Here is a 17,869-nt window from a genome sequence, read left to right as displayed (position 1 = left end):
AATAAAACAAAGAAAATACCAAATCATAGTAGTCTTTTTCGTTGCTGTAACAACAATGTAACAAAGCAAGAACACCAAATTATAATACTGTAACAAAGCAAGAACACCAATGCTACTAATGCTTACTAGTTTTACTAGTTCCTACATATCAGAGACATACTCAAGAGAAGACAGTAACACACAATCACGAGACGTGTATTAACAAAGCAGTTTCAACGCACCATTCTATTTCCTAATCGTCTTTTCAAAGAATAAAAAACAATGACTTAATATCAGATTAAAATCATGTTTCAATGCCCCATTCTATTTTATCATTTACGAAGTACACATGCAGCAATTGTAATCAAAATATATAAAGTCTAGAAGCTACGGTGGTGGCTCGAGGAAGAAAATATATACCTTCTGGTCGGTGACGGGAGAAGGTGGTGGCTCGAGGAAGAAGAGAAGCTCCGGTGGTGGCTCGAGGAAGAAGAGAAGCTTTGGTGGTGGCTCGGTGAAGAAGAGAAGCTCCGGTGGTGGCTCGAGGAAGAAGAGAAGCTACGGTGGTGGCTCGAGGAAGAAGAGAAGCTTCGGTGGTGGCTCGGTGAAGAAGAGAAGCTTCGGTGGTGGCTCGAGGAAGAAGAGAAGCTCCGGTGGTGGCTCGGGGAAGAAGAGAAGCTTCGGTGGTGGCTCGGTGAAGAAGAGAAGCTCCGGTGGTGGCTCAACGAAGAAGAGAAGCTACGCTACGGCATGCGGTGGTAGATTGTTGAAGCTCCGGTGGTGACTCGAGGAAGAAGAGAAGCTCCGGTGGTCGCTTGAGGAAGAAGAGAAGCTTCGGTGGTGGCTCGGTGAAGAAAAGAAGCTCCGGTGGTGGCTCAACGAAGCAGAGAAGCTACGGCATGCGGTGGTAGATCGATGAAGCTCCGGTGGTGGCTCGAGGAAGAAGAGAAGCTCCGGTGGTTCCGCGAAGACAAAGAGATGCTTCGGTGAAGAAAACGAGGTTTCATTGCTTTCTTTTTGTTTCAGGTGAAGAAGACGAGGATTCTAGATGCGGTACAGGTGGGATCCCGCGGATAAGGTGGGCTTTCCCGCTTTCAACCCGGTACCACACAAGGCCCATCCCGCAAGGCCCGCTTTTTTGCGGGTATTGAATCCTTAGGCCCAAACCCGCCCCACACCAACCCCTAACGGGCCGGGCCCGCGGTCCAGTACCCAGTTTGCCATCCCTAATTACATACTATGCACTTGTTCCAGTTTGTATACTTATAAAATAAATTCGTTGGTTATATATATGAATAGATCTATGCATAGATTCTGTGGAATGAAGACTGTATATGAATAGCACAACAAAAAATACTGTATATGAATAAATTTAAGGCAGAAACCTTGGTACAAAACATTTAAAAGGGTCCATTTATCTGTACTGGATGCGTGGGAGGGGTTAGTTCGCGACTGACCAACTGTACCGGAGTTGATTTCTCACAATTACAAATTAGATAGCAACCATGTCTGATGTCTGTACATGAGCTTTATACACAATTTGGATAGACTGTATATTCATGTGGTTATCTGGAAATTATTAGAATCCATAAGAGAGAATAAATCAAATGCATACCTAAACTTGTTAGTGTTATAGATTTTGAAGTATCTTAAATTTTTGTGCACCAGTAAAATCCCAATATTTATTGGGTTGGACATAAACCGACTGAATACGGATGTCGTAGTAAATTTATTATCAAGATTGACATATGAAGGTGCGGGAGCCGAAGACTTCACGGTACCGTATATTTTTCAGTTTAGAAAAAAATATTTATTTTAAATAAGTATATATTTATATAAAAACAAGAAAATCAAGTTTTGAGACTATTATAAATACACTTACTTTCATTAAGAAAATATAACATACACATCTTCGTTGTATGGACATCTTAACAACAGCCGAATTAATATCTATCCATCTAAATAAAATAACTACATACCAAAGAAACAAAAAAAAAAGATAATGGATATTATTTTTCATTATTTGTAACTGATGGATATTATCAAGAGTTCTTTATATTTTTGCATTATATATCACATCAGGATGTACAAAAATTTGAAGTAAATCTGTACCCAATATTTTTTTTGCAGGAAACAACCGGTTGGTGGAAACGTTTATTATACGTAGAATGTAGCCACTACCCATTATATTATTTTTTTGATCAAATTATCTCCGTGATACCCATCCATACCATATCAGCGTAATTTCAACATCTTTACAGCGAAAACATTAAATATACAACATTGGGCAGAAAATAGATACGAGTTAAATGCGAAATTTATGTACAAAAAATATCCACAACAAGCAAGCACTGTCGATCTCATCATCTGATTTCAATATGGATGTCCTTTAATTATTACGTCTCATTCCTAAAAATCTAAAATCTAAAACATTATAATATTTATGTAATGCCAAGTTTTTATAACATTTGGAAGGTTCTATGAAACGTAAATAATTTTCAAATATATATTCTAAACCAGGTCCCATGATATTTTAACACTACTAATCAACTTAGCTATTCATGTTTGTCTTCAGTTGTGTTACATATGCATTATGATATTTAGTTTCAAACAAATCTTTTGGTTCATTAAAAAAATATAAATGGAATAATTCTTGAATTCACCAATTTAAATACAGTAAAAAACAAGAGTTAAAGATAAATTAAAACCACAACTGCACATAGAATTTGTAAACTGTTGGCAAACAGTATAATAAGTATTCTAGTGGAGTAACCACAAATCACAATGCAATAGATTCAGCATCATAACTTCAAAAGCATTAATTATATTTGGGGCCAAAAAGTCAATGATGCAAAACACCAAGGCGCAGACCCACTGTTTCTTTAACTACCGGTCACCATGGTTGAAGTAACACAATTTTTTCCCCCTTTTAACCTACAGGTCTCATCATAGGTTATTGCCTATTGCTACATAAAACAGTAAATAAATAATCACAGATCTCAATGAAGAAAAAACTGTGAGGCTTCCTCTGTTTCTGGGATTCTAATGACAATCTGATACAGGTCGGTGTCCAATCCAGTTTCATCTGTTTTGTCACCATTCAAGGCCATGCCTCGCCTTTGATTCGAGCCTGCTCTGATAATGTTTTTTTGGGTGTAATATACTACTTGTTTTTGTTATCATGTTTCCATAAAATTAATACAAAGAATTCAAATATACTCTATTTAACAGTAACAAAATATCTGATTTATTTTTATCAACGAATTTATCAAATGTATGTATATAATCATATGATCACCTAAAATTCGTTTCAAATTGAGTCAATCAACCAAAAACTAATAACATTATGTGGAAATATGAAATATATACAGTAGAAATTCTATAAACTAATAAACACTATAGATTAATTAATTTTTCGGTTCCGAATTGGATCGATTCAAAATATGACAAAAATCGATAAAATAATAAGATAATAACTTTTTATAAAGTCTTATATAAATATATGGTTCCATTAAAATCAAAAATTAATAATCTATCTATATATACATTTATATAACTATAAACTAATTATATTGTTAGTTTTTTTATATTCACAATGCAGTTATCTCTATTTTACTTAACAATTCAATATATTTAGATAATATTTAGTAAAATTATATCTAAAACCACATTTAAATTCTATGAAACATAAAAATATATACCAACTAATATAATAAAACAATATAACGAATTTCTAAAATTTAATTAAAGTAGATACACTAAAGTCAACTATTTTATTTTATAAATAGAAATAATTCAAAAAATCTTTTTTTATAAATTAATAACTAAATTAATAAAATTTCATAATCTCAATATTATTGATTTATAATTTCTACTGTAGTTTCAAATAAAAAATGTGAAACATATCAGGGGACGGATCTAAGATGAGTTTTAGTGTGTGACACAAAGCTATTTTCTTATAACTCAAAACTTAATATAGATGTAACTGACAAACTTAGTAGTAGTTATCAACTGGGGAAAAAAATAAAACAGGGCACGGGTGTGCCCAATGCCACATTCCCTCGTTCTTTGGGTCCGTCCCTGAAACATATGTTAGGTTGAATTACTGTGGATATAATCTTATTGATTAGAATGTATTGTCTTAAAAAACTCATCTCTATATAATATATGATAGTATTTATAAGATATATCTACCTTATCTTCATATTTATTTATATAATAATATTTAAAAGTAAATATGCTACTCTGTCTATGTTTTATAAAATAAAAATTATTATTAGTTATATTTAAGAAAAGTATTTTAATTTCAAATTCTGAGAGTTACTGAATAAAACAAACAAAAACCTATTATTTAAAATAATAGAAATTCCGTTTTATTGTTCTATATAGGTTTATTTATCTGGCCTGAAATAAAACGGTTGTATAACTGTAATAAATGAAAATAGAAAAGCAGCCAATTCATGCATTAACAAAATAGTGCAGTTTGAATCAGTACATATAATCGGACCATATGCTAAAACATATATTAATACATAAAATATTTAAATTTTATACACCAATTAACACAATTTGACTTTTAGGTACATTGACCGATTATCTGTTAGTTAAAAATAACGGAATCTGAACTATCTGTTACATATTGATTATGTGTCTGTCTAAAATACTACGTGACCTTTTATATTTAAAATAACTAATAATTATTAAAAACACAATTTCTAAAAGGTGGTAGGAGAGACCAAAACCCGGGTCAGACCAATTATGCACTAGATCCATTAGCCAGTGTACCAAATGCAATTTATTGATTGTGGTCTTTATTGTTTTCTATTATATTTAATGATTTTTTTTTCAAATATTTTCATCTTCTTCTTCCCTTTCATCATCCACATAAACTAAATAATCAAATTGTCATTCTATCCCTTGCTTTATAGATAATAAAAATAAATATAAAATTTTAAATAGTTTTGAATTATATGTTTTCAAATTTGAATTTTTTTAAATTCTTTATTGATTTTTTCCAGAATTCTTATTTTATAAATTTTTATTAAAATAAAAAATGGTTTTCAAAATTATTTTAAATTTTATATTTTATAGTTTGAAATTTTTATGTTGTTTTTAGACAAAGTATAGTCACTAATATAATCAAATACAATTACTTATGATTTATATATTTTGTGGAACTAATTCTAAGTAATTAAAAACTCATAACAAGAAATATGAATACATTTAGATGATGTATTGATTCCGTGTAATTATCTAGGAATATGAAAATAAAAAGATATGTTCATATTCCTTGCTATGGGCTTTTAATTATTTAGAATTAGTTCCACAAAGTATATAAAGCATAAGTTTTGTATTTAATTAACTTAATGATTATTTACTGTGTTTAAAAATAATATTAAAATTCAAAAATATAAAATTTTAAAATAGTTTCAAAATGTATTTTTGAGTTTCAATAAAAGTTTTAAAATTACTTTTTGAAAAATCGATAAAAGTTTTAAAATTTTGAATTTAAAAACATATAAAAGTATGGCGAGATAAACTAGGGATCGGAAAAAAAACTAAACCAACCAACCAAATCGATCCAACAGAACTCAAACCAACCCAAATCAAATCATATTCTATATTAAACCATTTGATTCAAAATTTGATCAACCCATATAGTTCGGTTTGGTTTGATTTTAAACCAAACCAAACCGAAATATTTTTAATTATATTAATTAAATATATTAGTTAATATATTTAACCTAAACAATAAAACAAAACTTTATATATTTTACTTCTAAAAATAGGATAAAAATAACCAAAATTAAAATAAAAGAATATGAATCTCATACATTAACATTAAAACTAAAAATTGTTTATAATATTTATATTTGATTTAAAAATAATAATATAAAATTATTGAATTACATCTTCTAGATTTTATTACGATGTTTAGTTTTACATGTAAATATGAAGAACATAAATATTTAGTGTCAAATGATGATTTTTTATGTTATTATAAATTATATATTTTTAACAAAACTAAAAAATCAATTCTATTGAACTGAAAATTACAAATAAAACCATATTAAACCGAACCAAACCCAATCAAACCAAGCTAAAACCGAACCAAACATACACCAAACCGAAATAAAACCAAATCAAACCAAAATAAAATCGAAAAAATCGAATACAAACCAAACCGAACTAATTTTGGTTGATTTTGGTTAAGATTTTTCTGGAACCAAATAAACCAAACCGAACTTAAACTAAATCCATAATTAAACCGAAATGCTCACCACTAGGAGAAAGTAACAAGTTAAGAGGAAGAGTGCGTCAGCAGAGAAAAAAGAGTTGAGAGGAAGAGTAAAATGCCCCCATTCTATTATCAATGATTCAACGGGTGATTGTGGCCTATCTTTATACTAACCGGCCCTTTTATATTTCTTAGTTAACATGAAAACGCGTAGTTCGTAGGCCCTTTATAATTCGCTGACCTCGAACCTTATCTTTCTTCAAACTCGTTTATTTGAGATTTCTGACTAATGCTTTTAGCTGAAATTTTGAATTTTTTTTTTAATGTTATTGAAAACAGATCACATGGTTTCAACTTATTTAGCTTGTATTTTATTATCAAAAATACTTATACAAAGTCATCAAAGATTAAATAAATATGTATATATACGCAGTAGCAGCACTCGACGGTCCAACCAAACAAACACTAACAACCACGTGAACCAGTTTGACGAACGTAACTGTCTCCGCGTGAAAAAAAAAAGATACACGATCATCTAAACGATCTGACGGCCAGTAAACATCGTTGATATCAACACGCTAAAGCACTTGATTATCTCCCAACTTCCGACCAAGACCAAGACGGTACACACGGTTCTACTACCGTTTCGTACTTGTGCAATAATAATTCACTAGATCTTGACCCGCCCGACCGGGCGGGTATTTATTTTATGTTTTTAATTTCTTTTTAATATTAAATGATATATTTGTAATATTTAAATATAAATTTAGATTGGAAATTTATCTTTGCAGTTATAATAAAAATTAAAATTAAAATTTTAATAAAATATTCTGATATAAATGTTAAATTTCCTAATTAAAATAATATAGAGTTGAGTCATAATTTTTTCCAATTCAAAAATCCTAGCATCCCTCAAAAACAAAGAAAATAAAATTATAAATACATAAAACATATAACCATATTTGGGACTATACTTTCTACTAAAATAAATTTGTTAAAGAAAAATAATGTTGCGCTGTTTTTGTTTATTTCTAGAGCTTGACCCGTGACCGTATAAATATTTTATTTCACTTTAAATTTTTTCTATGTACTAATGGTATACTATATATATTTGTAAATTAAAATGTATTACATAATTGTTAATATAACATTTTAAAACATAACAATTTTATTTATTAGTTTTAAATAATTATATTTTGTGATTTAATCATCTATTAGATCATAGTGTATCATATAAACAAATCTTATATTTATAACTAATTGGACTTATATAGGAAGTATTATGCTAATAATATATAAAAATTATATTTTATTTTTATGTTATATAAATTGATTATATGTTATATATTAGGAAATATATTTTGGCTAAGATTTTGTTAAGGAAATCTATTATTTAAATTAGGAAAAAATATTAAATGTTTAAATCTATTATTTAAATTAGGAAAAGACAATCATACTTAAATATAGTTTCATTTAATACTTCAGTGGCATGACAATGTAAATATAATGAAAAACTAAGGGTTAATCTAATCTTGTACTTCTAATCTTGTACAAAAAATCTTGTACTTCTGTTTTAATAGAATAGATTAAACCGAACACAACGAAACGACATCGTTTTGGATAGAGTAAACAAAACAAAAAATCTTTAGTTGGAGAGAAGAGAAAATGTTCGTCTTCTTCCTCCTCGGATCTCTCTGATAAAATTTTCTTTTCTAGGAGAACCCTCAAACTTCCCCTGATAATTACTCTATTCAACCACTCTCTCCTCTCTCGCCGATTCTCGTTGGGTCATTCTGCTGTTTAGATCTCTGTAAGTGTCTAAAAATTCAATCTTTTTCTTTTTTTTTAGGGTTTCCGTTTTTATCTAGGGATTGAGATAAAGCATTCGACTTTCTTTCCGTAGTTTCCAAGGAACCAATCTGGGAAATGGACAAGGAGAAATCTCCTAGTGGAGGTCTACCTCCACCATCAGGCCGTTACTCATCCTTTCCTCATTTGACTCCTCCAAGTGGGAGCACCACCACCCCAGATGCCAACCGTTTCTGCCACGATATCAGCCGAATGCCTGATAACCCGCCTAAGAACAATCTAGGCCATCGTCGAGCTCACTCAGAGATCCTCACTCTTCCCGATGACTTGAGCTTCGACAGTGATCTCGGTGTGGTTGGTGGTGATGGACCTTCTTTCTCCGACGACACTGATGAGGACTTGATGTCTATGTATCTCGACATGGATAAGTTTAACTCTTCTGCGAGTTCTTCCTGTGAGCCGTCGGAACTCGTTTGGAGGAATGAGCTAGGCTGCGGCGGCTCGGCGGGTTCTAATCTTCAGAGTACGCCTCCTGGGTCAAGTGAAAGACCGAGGATTAGGCACCAGCATAGCCAGTCGATGGATGGTTCGACGAGTATAAAGCCTGAGATGCTTATGTCAGGGAACGAAGGAGTTGACTCTAAGAAAGCTATCTCTGCTGCTAAACTTTCCGAGCTTGCTCTCATTGATCCAAAACGCGCTAAGAGGTATTATTATTATTAGTTTTTGTGGAGAAGATTTATGTATGACACGGTTGTGTGTTATTTGATATAGGATATGGGCAAACAGGCAGTCTGCTGCGAGGTCAAAAGAAAGGAAGATGAGATACATAGCGGAGCTAGAGAGGAAAGTACAGACTTTACAAACTGAAGCTACTACTCTCTCAGCGCAGTTGACTCTCTTACAGGTTTGGTTGAATGACCTTTTATGGTTTATGGTTTGTTGCAAGTTTATGGTTTTAATCCTTTTTTCTTTTTTTTTTTTATTATTATTTCTGATGTCCAGAGAGATACAAATGGACTGAGTGTTGAAAACCATGAGCTGAAACTCCGAGTACAAACAGTGGAGCAACAAGTTCACCTGCAGGATGGTAATGATCTTTTCTCAAAAACACACTTTCCTATCATTTTTTTTGTCACTATTAGATGCAAATAGATTATGTCAACAAGTCTCAAAGTTGTATGTATATACCCTGCTTTGTTTTGGGTGTCAAATAAAGCTTACATTTCATAGCACATGAAGGAATTGATTGCATCTGGTCATATTTAAACCTCCTAGGAAGTTGTGAAATTGAATATCTGCTCTCATCTTTTACAAAACAGTGAAACAGAACACCTTCAAGACTCGTTGACATGTCTCTCTGGATAAGAAAGTTTTGATTATCTGTTTTTCCCTTATTTGACAGCATTAAATGATGCACTGAAGGAGGAAGTCCAACATCTTAAGGTATTAACGGGGCAAGGGGGTTCGAATGGTGGTGCATCATCAGTAATGAACTATGGTTCTTTTGGATCGAATCAGCAATTCTATCCCAATAATCAATCAATGCATACTATGCAAGCTGCACAACAGTTTCAGCAGCTCCAGATCCATTCACAGAAACAACAGCAGTTTCAGTATCAGCAGCAGCAGCAGCAGCAGCAACTTTATCAGCTTCAGCTCCAGCTTCAGCAGCAGCGGATTCAACAGCAGGAACAACAAAGCGGTGTGGTGGCTGAACCGAGAAGGCCCATGTCTTCTTCTGGTGGTCAGAAAGAGAGTGTGACATCGCCTGATCTTGAGTCTCCCTCAACAAAAGACTGAAGATTGTTGTTGTTGACTGTTGTTAGTGTCCAGTTTGGTGGAAAACAAGACACCCTAGAAGCTGTTAGTGAAAGCCTTTGTCGGTAGTCTTTTATTAACCAACAATATTCAAATTCTTTGGCTTTTGTTCTGTTATGTTATTGAATTGTCTCTCGCTTGGTTTTTGGATTTGAAGCTTGTTTAACTGACGTAAGTGTGCAAAGTATCTTTAAGTTATGCATTAAATAAACGATCATTAGTTCATTACAAAGAGAAATGAGTTAGAAGACATTGAGAAGCAAAAAGCCTTTTTCTGTATTTAAATGCTAATGTTAGGAGGCATATCCTTCTCTCGGCAAAAACTTGGGAGTCGTCCTGCTGCGATCTTAAGCCTTTGAGAGAATCTTCCAAGGAGAATGGAGGAAACGCGTCCTATCATGAAATAGCGTTTTATTTTAACACAGGCACTAACTATATTCCACAGGGTTTTTCTAAAGTGAAAAAGATAAAATCTGAGTAAGCACAGAGATTAAAAAAAAATTAAAAGTTAATAATCTGGAATATTCATTTTTTCTTTATAAAGTAAAATTTCCCCATTAATTTTAGTATAAAGTAAAAAAAAATGACATTATTTTGTAATTAAAAACGATAGTATTACTAATTTGATTTTAGGAACAAAATCAATAAGAATAATAATAATTTGTATTTGGGGGTTTTCCATTTTCCTCTGATAGGAATCAATATTAAAAAAACTTTCATGTATGCTTTTATTTTCATATTCAATTTTTTTTTTGAATAATCTCCTCGCAGCTTCCGTTTCATAACAAAAAAAAAAAAAAATCAAAAGAAGAATCCTTTGAAATTGTGGAATTAGGGTTTTTGGGGAGAATCCGTCTCTTCATCAGCTGAAAAGGTTTATTTCTCTCCCTCCTTATCCTATGATTAGTTTAATTAATTGTCTATGAAGTTTGGAATTATTCTCCTAATTTTTTTAAAAAAAGTTTCCATCTGATCATTTATCCCTGAATCTTCGTGAACCTCTCCAAAAGTAAAGTTTTCTCTTTTTCGTTTTCTGGGTTTCGATTGCTCTGTTTATTTTTAACAAGGTTGTTGAACTTTTCTCCTTTTTTTCTGGTAATAATTAAGGTCTATATGAATAGATTATCAAATATTGCATCTTTGATTTCTAGGGGGATATGTGGTTTCTTGCAATGTTATTTCAGATCATCAAAGGGTTAGCTAGGGTTCCTTGCAACTCACATAATCATATTGTGTGATTGTGTGCTTAATTTGATTTTGATCACTGTAAAAAGTTTTAATCTTTAAAACTCTTTCCTGCCATATTACGATACGTTTTGGTCTTCTTGATGGCGTGTTCTTCAATACATATAATACATGAGATTAGCTTACTCAAAGGATGCTTGTTTGTTGCAGGTCTCCAACAAGATATGTCTGCTGCCTCCGGTGACCCGGAATGGATCAAAAGAGTCAAATCAGAAGGAGCTGTTCCGTGTCTTAGTCCAGACAGCAAGGACTCCAGAAACAGTTGGACAACACCATCCCCAAACACATTTAAGGTCAGAGGACCACATTACTTCTCCGACAAGGTCAAAGTACCCGCTGATAACTTCCTTCTAAAGCCTCTTGGTTTCGACTGGGTCAAAGGCCCCACCAAGCTCTCTGACATCCTAACCTATCCAAACAGCCGAATCAGGAAAGCCATAGACGAGCAGTTTCAAACAGAGGATAGTGCAGCTACCACTAAGCCTTTTGTATGGGCGTTCAATCTCCAGCTTCCTCACAAAGACAATTACAGCGCCGTGGCCTACTTTGTTTCCACAGAGCCTATCCTCCAAGGCTCCCTCATGGACCAGTTTCTGAAAGGAGACGACGCGTTTAAAAAATCGAGGCTGAAACTGATTGCAAACATCGTCAAAGGGCCATGGATCGTAAGGAAAGCTGTCGGAGAGCAAGCTATATGCGTCATCGGACGTGCGCTCTCTTGCAGATACGTCTCTGGAGAGAGCTTCGTGGAGGTTGATGTGGACATCGGGTCTTCGATGGTCGCTAGCGCCATTGTCCACCTCGCGTTTGGTTACATCACGACGCTGACTGTTGATCTCGCGTTCCTTATTGAGAGCCAGACCGATGCAGAGCTTCCTGAAAAGCTGTTGGGAGCTGTGAGATTCTCCGAGCTGCAGACTGACTCGGCTAGGTTTATGGAACTGTCTTCGAGCAGCAGTAATGAGCGGTCTAGCTGGTGGAAATCGATTGGGAATGGATTAACTAATCTGCTTAATCAAGATACATCATCATCTCCTGGGAGTAACCAGAAGGATGAAAATGTGATAAAGACGCCAGTAATTGATTTGATTTAATTCTTTAACTTTCTTTGATTTCATTACACAACTAAAACCTTATCATTTCTTATTACATTGCAAATGTATAGATTATTTTTTTTACTAATATGGATTTGATATCCAACAACCATGTGAGAACATATTAAAAAGAATATATCATATACCTTAGCTTAAAATATCTCATCGTCTGGTGCATTGCATATTACACAATAATGTCGTCATTCTGATACCATTCAAAAATGTCATTTTCATGATTACGTGTAGAAGTCGTGTAACATTCCACTTCTGGAAGAGAGTCTTGCCTTTCGTCTACTGACTGATTTGATTGAAACCAAATCCTCTTTCCTACATGAAAGTCATACAAAATCTTTCTTCCTTGCTGTAATATTCCCTCCTAAAAATCTCTGCTAGGAAAATAAAATATTAAAAAAGAAGTTTGGAAATATAATAATAATATGTAAAAGTGGAAAGATACCGAAAGGAGAAAGGAGAGCCACAGAAGAAGAGTGGGACCCAAGTGACCTTGCTGTAATAAGCATAGTGTTTCCTTTTGATACGCAGTTTCATTTTTTTTAAAAAATCTCTTATCTTCTTCTCTTCTTCTCCACACCACCCAGTTGTTCACTCACCAACAACTTGTCCTTCTTTAGTTGTTTACATCTCTTGATTAATATCTCAAAAACATTTTATCTTCCCCTATATTTTTTGCTAAGCTATTCAGGTGTTCTTGATCTATTGAAACCTAGAATCAAGAACTGTGTTTGGAGAAAAAAAGAGATGAAGATACAGTGTGATGTGTGTGAGAATGCTCCGGCCACGGTGATATGTTGCGCCGACGAGGCAGCTCTGTGCCCTAAATGCGACGTGGAGATCCACGCAGCTAACAAACTCGCAAGCAAGCACCAACGCCTCCATCTCAACTCTCTCTCCACCAAGTTCCCTCGTTGCGATATCTGCCAAGTAAGTTTATAAGATATAGTAGATCTGTCTCTTTGTTGAAGTAAAACCAAAAGATTCGTTTGTCTGGATCTATGATCTGTTTTAGATCTTATATAGCAACTGGAGAAGATTTGTATGCTCATTATGTTTGTTTTGTGACTTGTAGGAGAAGGCAGCTTTCATATTCTGTGTGGAGGATAGAGCTCTGCTTTGTAAGGACTGTGATGAATCAATCCACGTGGCTAATTCTAGATCTGCAAATCATCAGAGGTTCTTAGCCACTGGGATCAAAGTGGCTCTGAGCTCAAGTAGCTGCAGTAAAGAAACGGAGAAGAATCATCAATCTGAGCCTTCAAACAACCAACAGAAAGCTAAGGAGATTCCTGCAGCTAAAACCCCAAGCCAACAACAGCAACAGCAACAGCCTGCACCTGCTGCTGCTCCTCTTCCATGGGCTGTTGACGATTTCTTCCACTTCTCTGATCCTGAGTTCACAGATAAGGTAGAGATTAAAGTGGTTGATTGATGATCTTAATAATGCTTTGTTTTTTTGTATTGACTTGGTTCTTGTTTTTGGATATATTAGCAGAAAGGACAGCTTGATCTTGGGGAGTTAGAGTGGTTTTCAGACATGGGTTTCTTCGTGATGAGATTAGTCAGGAGACTCTTCCCGCAGCTGAAGTTCCAGAGCTTTCCATTGCGCATTTAGGTCATGTTCATTCGTACAGACCAATGAAGTCCAACGTTTCATACAAGAAGCCGAGGATAGAGATCAGAGATGATGAGGATGATGATGAAGAGCATTTCATTGTCCCTGATCTAGGCTGAAGCTATATATGTATAGTAGACATTTCTTAGAAACCTATCTGCATAAGGAGAATGATGTGTGAAGTCGTCAGTGTCCGTATCTTTTTAGTTTCGTCTAAGTTGAGTAAGCTATGTCTGAGAGCTTTATTACACACTTTTCTTTACTTTTTTTTTGTCCGAAATCTCTGTTAGATGTTTTGTGTTTGAGTTTGTTCATATACCCTCTTTGAACATGGTATTTGCTATATCTTTGGTACTACTACAAACTCGAATCTAAACTTGAATAAAAGGAGTCTTCCTCTGCTTATATATATATATATATATATATATATATATATATATATATATATATATCTGCATCCCTCTTCTGCATTTTACTCTAAAATCATCTTTGAGATTGTGACCATAAACCAAAAGAGATGAAAGTAATTATTACTTAAAACGGATTGTCTCTTTCTTCCAAGGATCTTCGTTTATATGATATCAAATATAAGAAAAAAACTCTGATTTTTTATTACTAGCAAGATATGCCAAGAAAGATACAAAGAGAAAAGATAACAACATTTGGATACTTTAATATTTCAAAAAAAAAATCATCATCAGCAGCAAGACAAAGCGCAGATTTCTGTAGTATTAATTAAAAGTTTGTCACTACGTCTCTCTATTTGTCTTTAAGAAGAGAGAGAGCTTCACACTCTGAAGGAAGTGCTGGAATGGCTCCCTTCTTGGTCGTCGTGATTGCTCCACAGGCGTTTGCGAACCTCAGCACTTTTCTCAACCTCTCTTCCTCCTAATTAGTAAAAAGATAGTTATTCAGTAAATCACACTTGTTACACGCATGATCATTGAGAGGTTTAGGGTTAATGTTCAACCTCGAGTACAGTCTGATCATCAACAATCTGGCTTAGAAACGCCCCGATGAAGGAATCTCCAGCTCCGGTAGTATCCACCGCGCTCACATCAAATGCTTCAACAGATCCATGAAAACCCTAAAACATGTGTCTTTATTAGCAAGCAATCAGGTAAAAAGTAAGACATTGTCATGATGATGCGTAGGGCACAAGTTACCTTAGTGTAGTAACGACATCCCTTTTCACCGAGGGTAACAAGCAATAGCTTCAAATTGGGATGCCATAGAGACATGGCTGACTCATCATCGATGGTTTTGTTTTGGGTAAGGAACTCAATCTCCACGTCACTGACCTTGATGATCTCAGCCTTGTCCCAGATGCTCATGATCTGTGTCCTAGCTTCTTCAGGTGATGACCAAAGAGGTTCCCTTAGGTTAGGGTCGTAGGAAAGAAGAGCTCCCGCTTCTTTCGCCACTTCCATTGCCTTCAAATGAGCCGACCTACATGGCTCCGTTATCAAACTTATTGATCCATAGTGAAACACCTTGGCCTGCCATAAAAACAAACATTAATCAAATCTCCAACCACATATAATTGTAAAAAACATATATGTCCCGTTCTGGACATAGACGGATGAAACATTGGTCGGTGGATTTTATTTATTTATTAAAATTAATTTAAAAATGTTTATGGCTGCGTAAAATGTTAAACATACGGATCTGATTAGTTCGAGGTTGAGTTCGTCTGGTCGGAGAAGCATATCGGCGCTAGGGTTCCGGTAAAACATAAACTCCCTGTCTCCGTCTGAACGCAACGTGACGAAAGCGAGTGCGGTTCTCGCTCCCTTGTCGAAGTTGATCCCCTTATCTTCAACACCGTTCTCCCTCAAGATACCTGCAAGCATATGACCGAACTCGTCATCACCTAGCTTTCCAACGAAAGCTGCACGACCACCGAGACGCGTGACTGCGATGGCGACGTTGGCGGGAGCACCTCCGGGAGCTTTGAGAAACCCGGGGGATTGAGCGAGGGAAACGCCGGATTCCGTGGGGACGAAGTCAATGAGCATCTCGCCGAAGCTCACGATGAGGCCTTTCTTCTCTACGTTGGAAGACATTGGGACAAGGTCTAGTTTGTGTTCGAGAGATCGGAGAACGAAGATGATAGAGAGGATGATAAGTGAACGAAGGTTAGTGTAGTTTATATAATGGTTTAAGAGAGTGAAGAGATGGTTTAAAGCTTTTGATGTCATCGTTTCACTCTGGTAAAGAATATGTTAGAAAAAGAAATGAATCAAAAAGATAATCGTAAACAGTCATATCCTTGTAGATATATATCTTTGAAACGTTGGATATATATACAAGTTTATAGATATTTGCATATATACTATATCTTGAATTACAAATTTCTTAGCACTTCCGCAATGCATTATTCTAAATTTCTTTTAGTTGTTTCCTATAATTGCTTTCAAGGTTCAGTGGATTCAACGTTTCTATATGGTTATAAATCTTTGATAATGTATAAGAACAAAATACTCTTTAAATTTACACGACGTATGTATGGCTGATTGGCTGTAATGGATATGTATCAGTTTTCTCACTTTCTGTATTCTAAATCTTTTCTTCGCCCACAAGAATATGATTTTTAAGTCAATTACTACATTATAAGAAACAGAGCTCAAAGAACACAGTATTCCTCCTTCTTGCGCTTTTTTTAGCGGCAGCTCTACACACCAACACCAGAGAAAAATAGAAAAGATAAAGGCTCCAAATGGTGACATGTTATATTTAGAATTGAGTTGGTAATAGGTTGAATTAGAATTGAGTTACGATAATAGTTACCAACTAATATAACTCATTGTAAAAACTATACTATAGAAACTATAGATTTATGTAGTGAGCTCTATAGAATGTGGAATGTGTGTCTTATTAGAAGAAACAGATTACAATATATAGTTGTCGAGAGACATCTATGTGTAGGTTAGAAACATTTACATAAGAGTCCTTTCTTTATATACATGTATCCTTAATATGCCCCTCAAGATGGAGGGACTGTTGTTACTCCAATCTTGAACGTCGCTTGTAGAAATTGTTGTCGGCTGAGGGGCTTTGTCAGGGCATCAGCCAACTGATCTCTGGTCGAAATATGTGCTACTCTCATCATGGCCAGTTGAATCATATTTCTTATGAAGTGATAATCAATGGCAATATGCTTCATGCGGGAGTGAAACACTGGGTTTGCACACAGATACGTTGCTCCAACATTGTCACAATATATGACCGGTGCAGCCGGGACCTTGATCCCTAGTTCTTGAAGTAAAGAACATAGCCAGCGTACCTCGGAAGCTGTATTCGCGACTGCTCTATATTCAGCTTCTGTCGATGATCGTGCCACTCCGTTTTGCTTCTTTGACGACCATGATACCGGAGTAGAACCAAGATAAATGATGTATGCATTTGTGGAGACGTAGTCATCACTGTCACCTGTCCAGTCCGCATCTGTAAACGCATGGAGTGTAAGAGGAGATCTTGCTTTCATGTAGATTCCATGACTCGGAGTCCCAGCCAAGTACCGTAAGACCCTCTTTACTGCTTGCCAATGATTCTCCGTCGGTTGATGCATAAATTGAGAAAGGCGATTGACTGCATACGAAATATCTGGTCTTGTGAAGGCGAGATACTGTAAGCTGCCAACAACAGACCTATACTGGGAGACATCGGACAGAGGAGAGCTGTCTCGTAAGGTCAGCTTCGGGGTTGTCTGCATAGGTGTCGAGACCGGCTTTGCATCCGACATGTTGGTACGACTGAGTAGATCCAGAATATATCTGCGCTGCATCAGATGAAGTCCGGTGTCTGAGCGAGTAACCTCAATACCCAAGAAGTAATGCAAATCAACTGGGTCCTTGATTGAAAATCTCTGTGCCAGTGAGTTCAGAATTGCAGAGACCATTTGAGGACTGCTCCCTGTAACAATAACATCATCAACATACACAAGTATATATGTGTAATGATCACCAGTGCTGTGAGTGAAGAGGGATGTATCCGCTAAAGAGTTTCTGAATCCAATGTCGATAAGATGTTTCTTGAGCGACAAGTACCAGG

At 35.0% G+C, this 17,869-nt stretch overlaps 3 protein-coding genes and 1 pseudogene across 6 annotated transcripts; 3 read left to right on the top strand and 1 right to left on the bottom strand.

Moving 5' to 3' along the window:
• Window positions 1-7,849: 7,849 nt before the first annotated feature.
• Window positions 7,850-10,072, top strand: LOC130507893 (probable transcription factor PosF21). Its single transcript, XM_057002630.1, has 5 exons — window positions 7,850-8,027; window positions 8,121-8,733; window positions 8,801-8,933; window positions 9,032-9,116; window positions 9,432-10,072. Exons 2-5 carry the CDS (start codon window positions 8,144-8,146, stop codon window positions 9,827-9,829), a joined length of 1,206 nt encoding a protein of 401 aa, XP_056858610.1. The 5' UTR covers window positions 7,850-8,027; window positions 8,121-8,143; the 3' UTR covers window positions 9,830-10,072.
• A 468-nt stretch (window positions 10,073-10,540) lies between these two features.
• Window positions 10,541-12,343, top strand: LOC130494443 (protein ENHANCED DISEASE RESISTANCE 2-like). 4 transcript variants are annotated; one of them, XM_057002632.1, is made up of 2 exons: window positions 10,541-10,721; window positions 11,243-12,343. In XM_057002632.1, exon 2 carries the CDS (start codon window positions 11,257-11,259, stop codon window positions 12,184-12,186), a length of 930 nt encoding a protein of 309 aa, XP_056858612.1. In that variant the 5' UTR covers window positions 10,541-10,721; window positions 11,243-11,256; the 3' UTR covers window positions 12,187-12,343. The 4 variants fall into 4 exon arrangements, with proteins under 4 accessions (XP_056858612.1, XP_056858620.1, XP_056858617.1 ...); XM_057002640.1 differs by lacking the exon at window positions 10,541-10,721 and adding an exon at window positions 10,722-10,856; XM_057002637.1 differs by lacking the exon at window positions 10,541-10,721 and adding an exon at window positions 10,803-10,914.
• A 457-nt stretch (window positions 12,344-12,800) lies between these two features.
• On the top strand, window positions 12,801-14,219 carry LOC130507899 (B-box zinc finger protein 24-like; annotated as a pseudogene).
• Window positions 14,220-14,527: 308 nt separating this feature from the next.
• On the bottom strand, window positions 14,528-16,017 carry LOC108857287 (probable fructokinase-2). Its single transcript, XM_018631252.2, has 4 exons — window positions 15,481-16,017; window positions 14,983-15,315; window positions 14,787-14,903; window positions 14,528-14,704 (listed from the first exon to the last, which is right to left on the bottom strand). The coding sequence occupies exons 1-4, from the start codon at window positions 16,015-16,017 to the stop codon at window positions 14,576-14,578; spliced, it is 1,116 nt and encodes a 371-aa protein (XP_018486754.1). The 3' UTR covers window positions 14,528-14,575.
• Window positions 16,018-17,869: the final 1,852 nt, after the last annotated feature.

This window comes from Raphanus sativus, chromosome 1, assembly GCF_000801105.2.
Source record: "Raphanus sativus cultivar WK10039 chromosome 1, ASM80110v3, whole genome shotgun sequence".
Classification (NCBI taxonomy): domain Eukaryota; kingdom Viridiplantae; phylum Streptophyta; class Magnoliopsida; order Brassicales; family Brassicaceae; genus Raphanus; species Raphanus sativus.
Note: the sequence above shows the minus strand (reverse complement) of the source record. Positions and strands in the feature narration are given on the sequence as shown.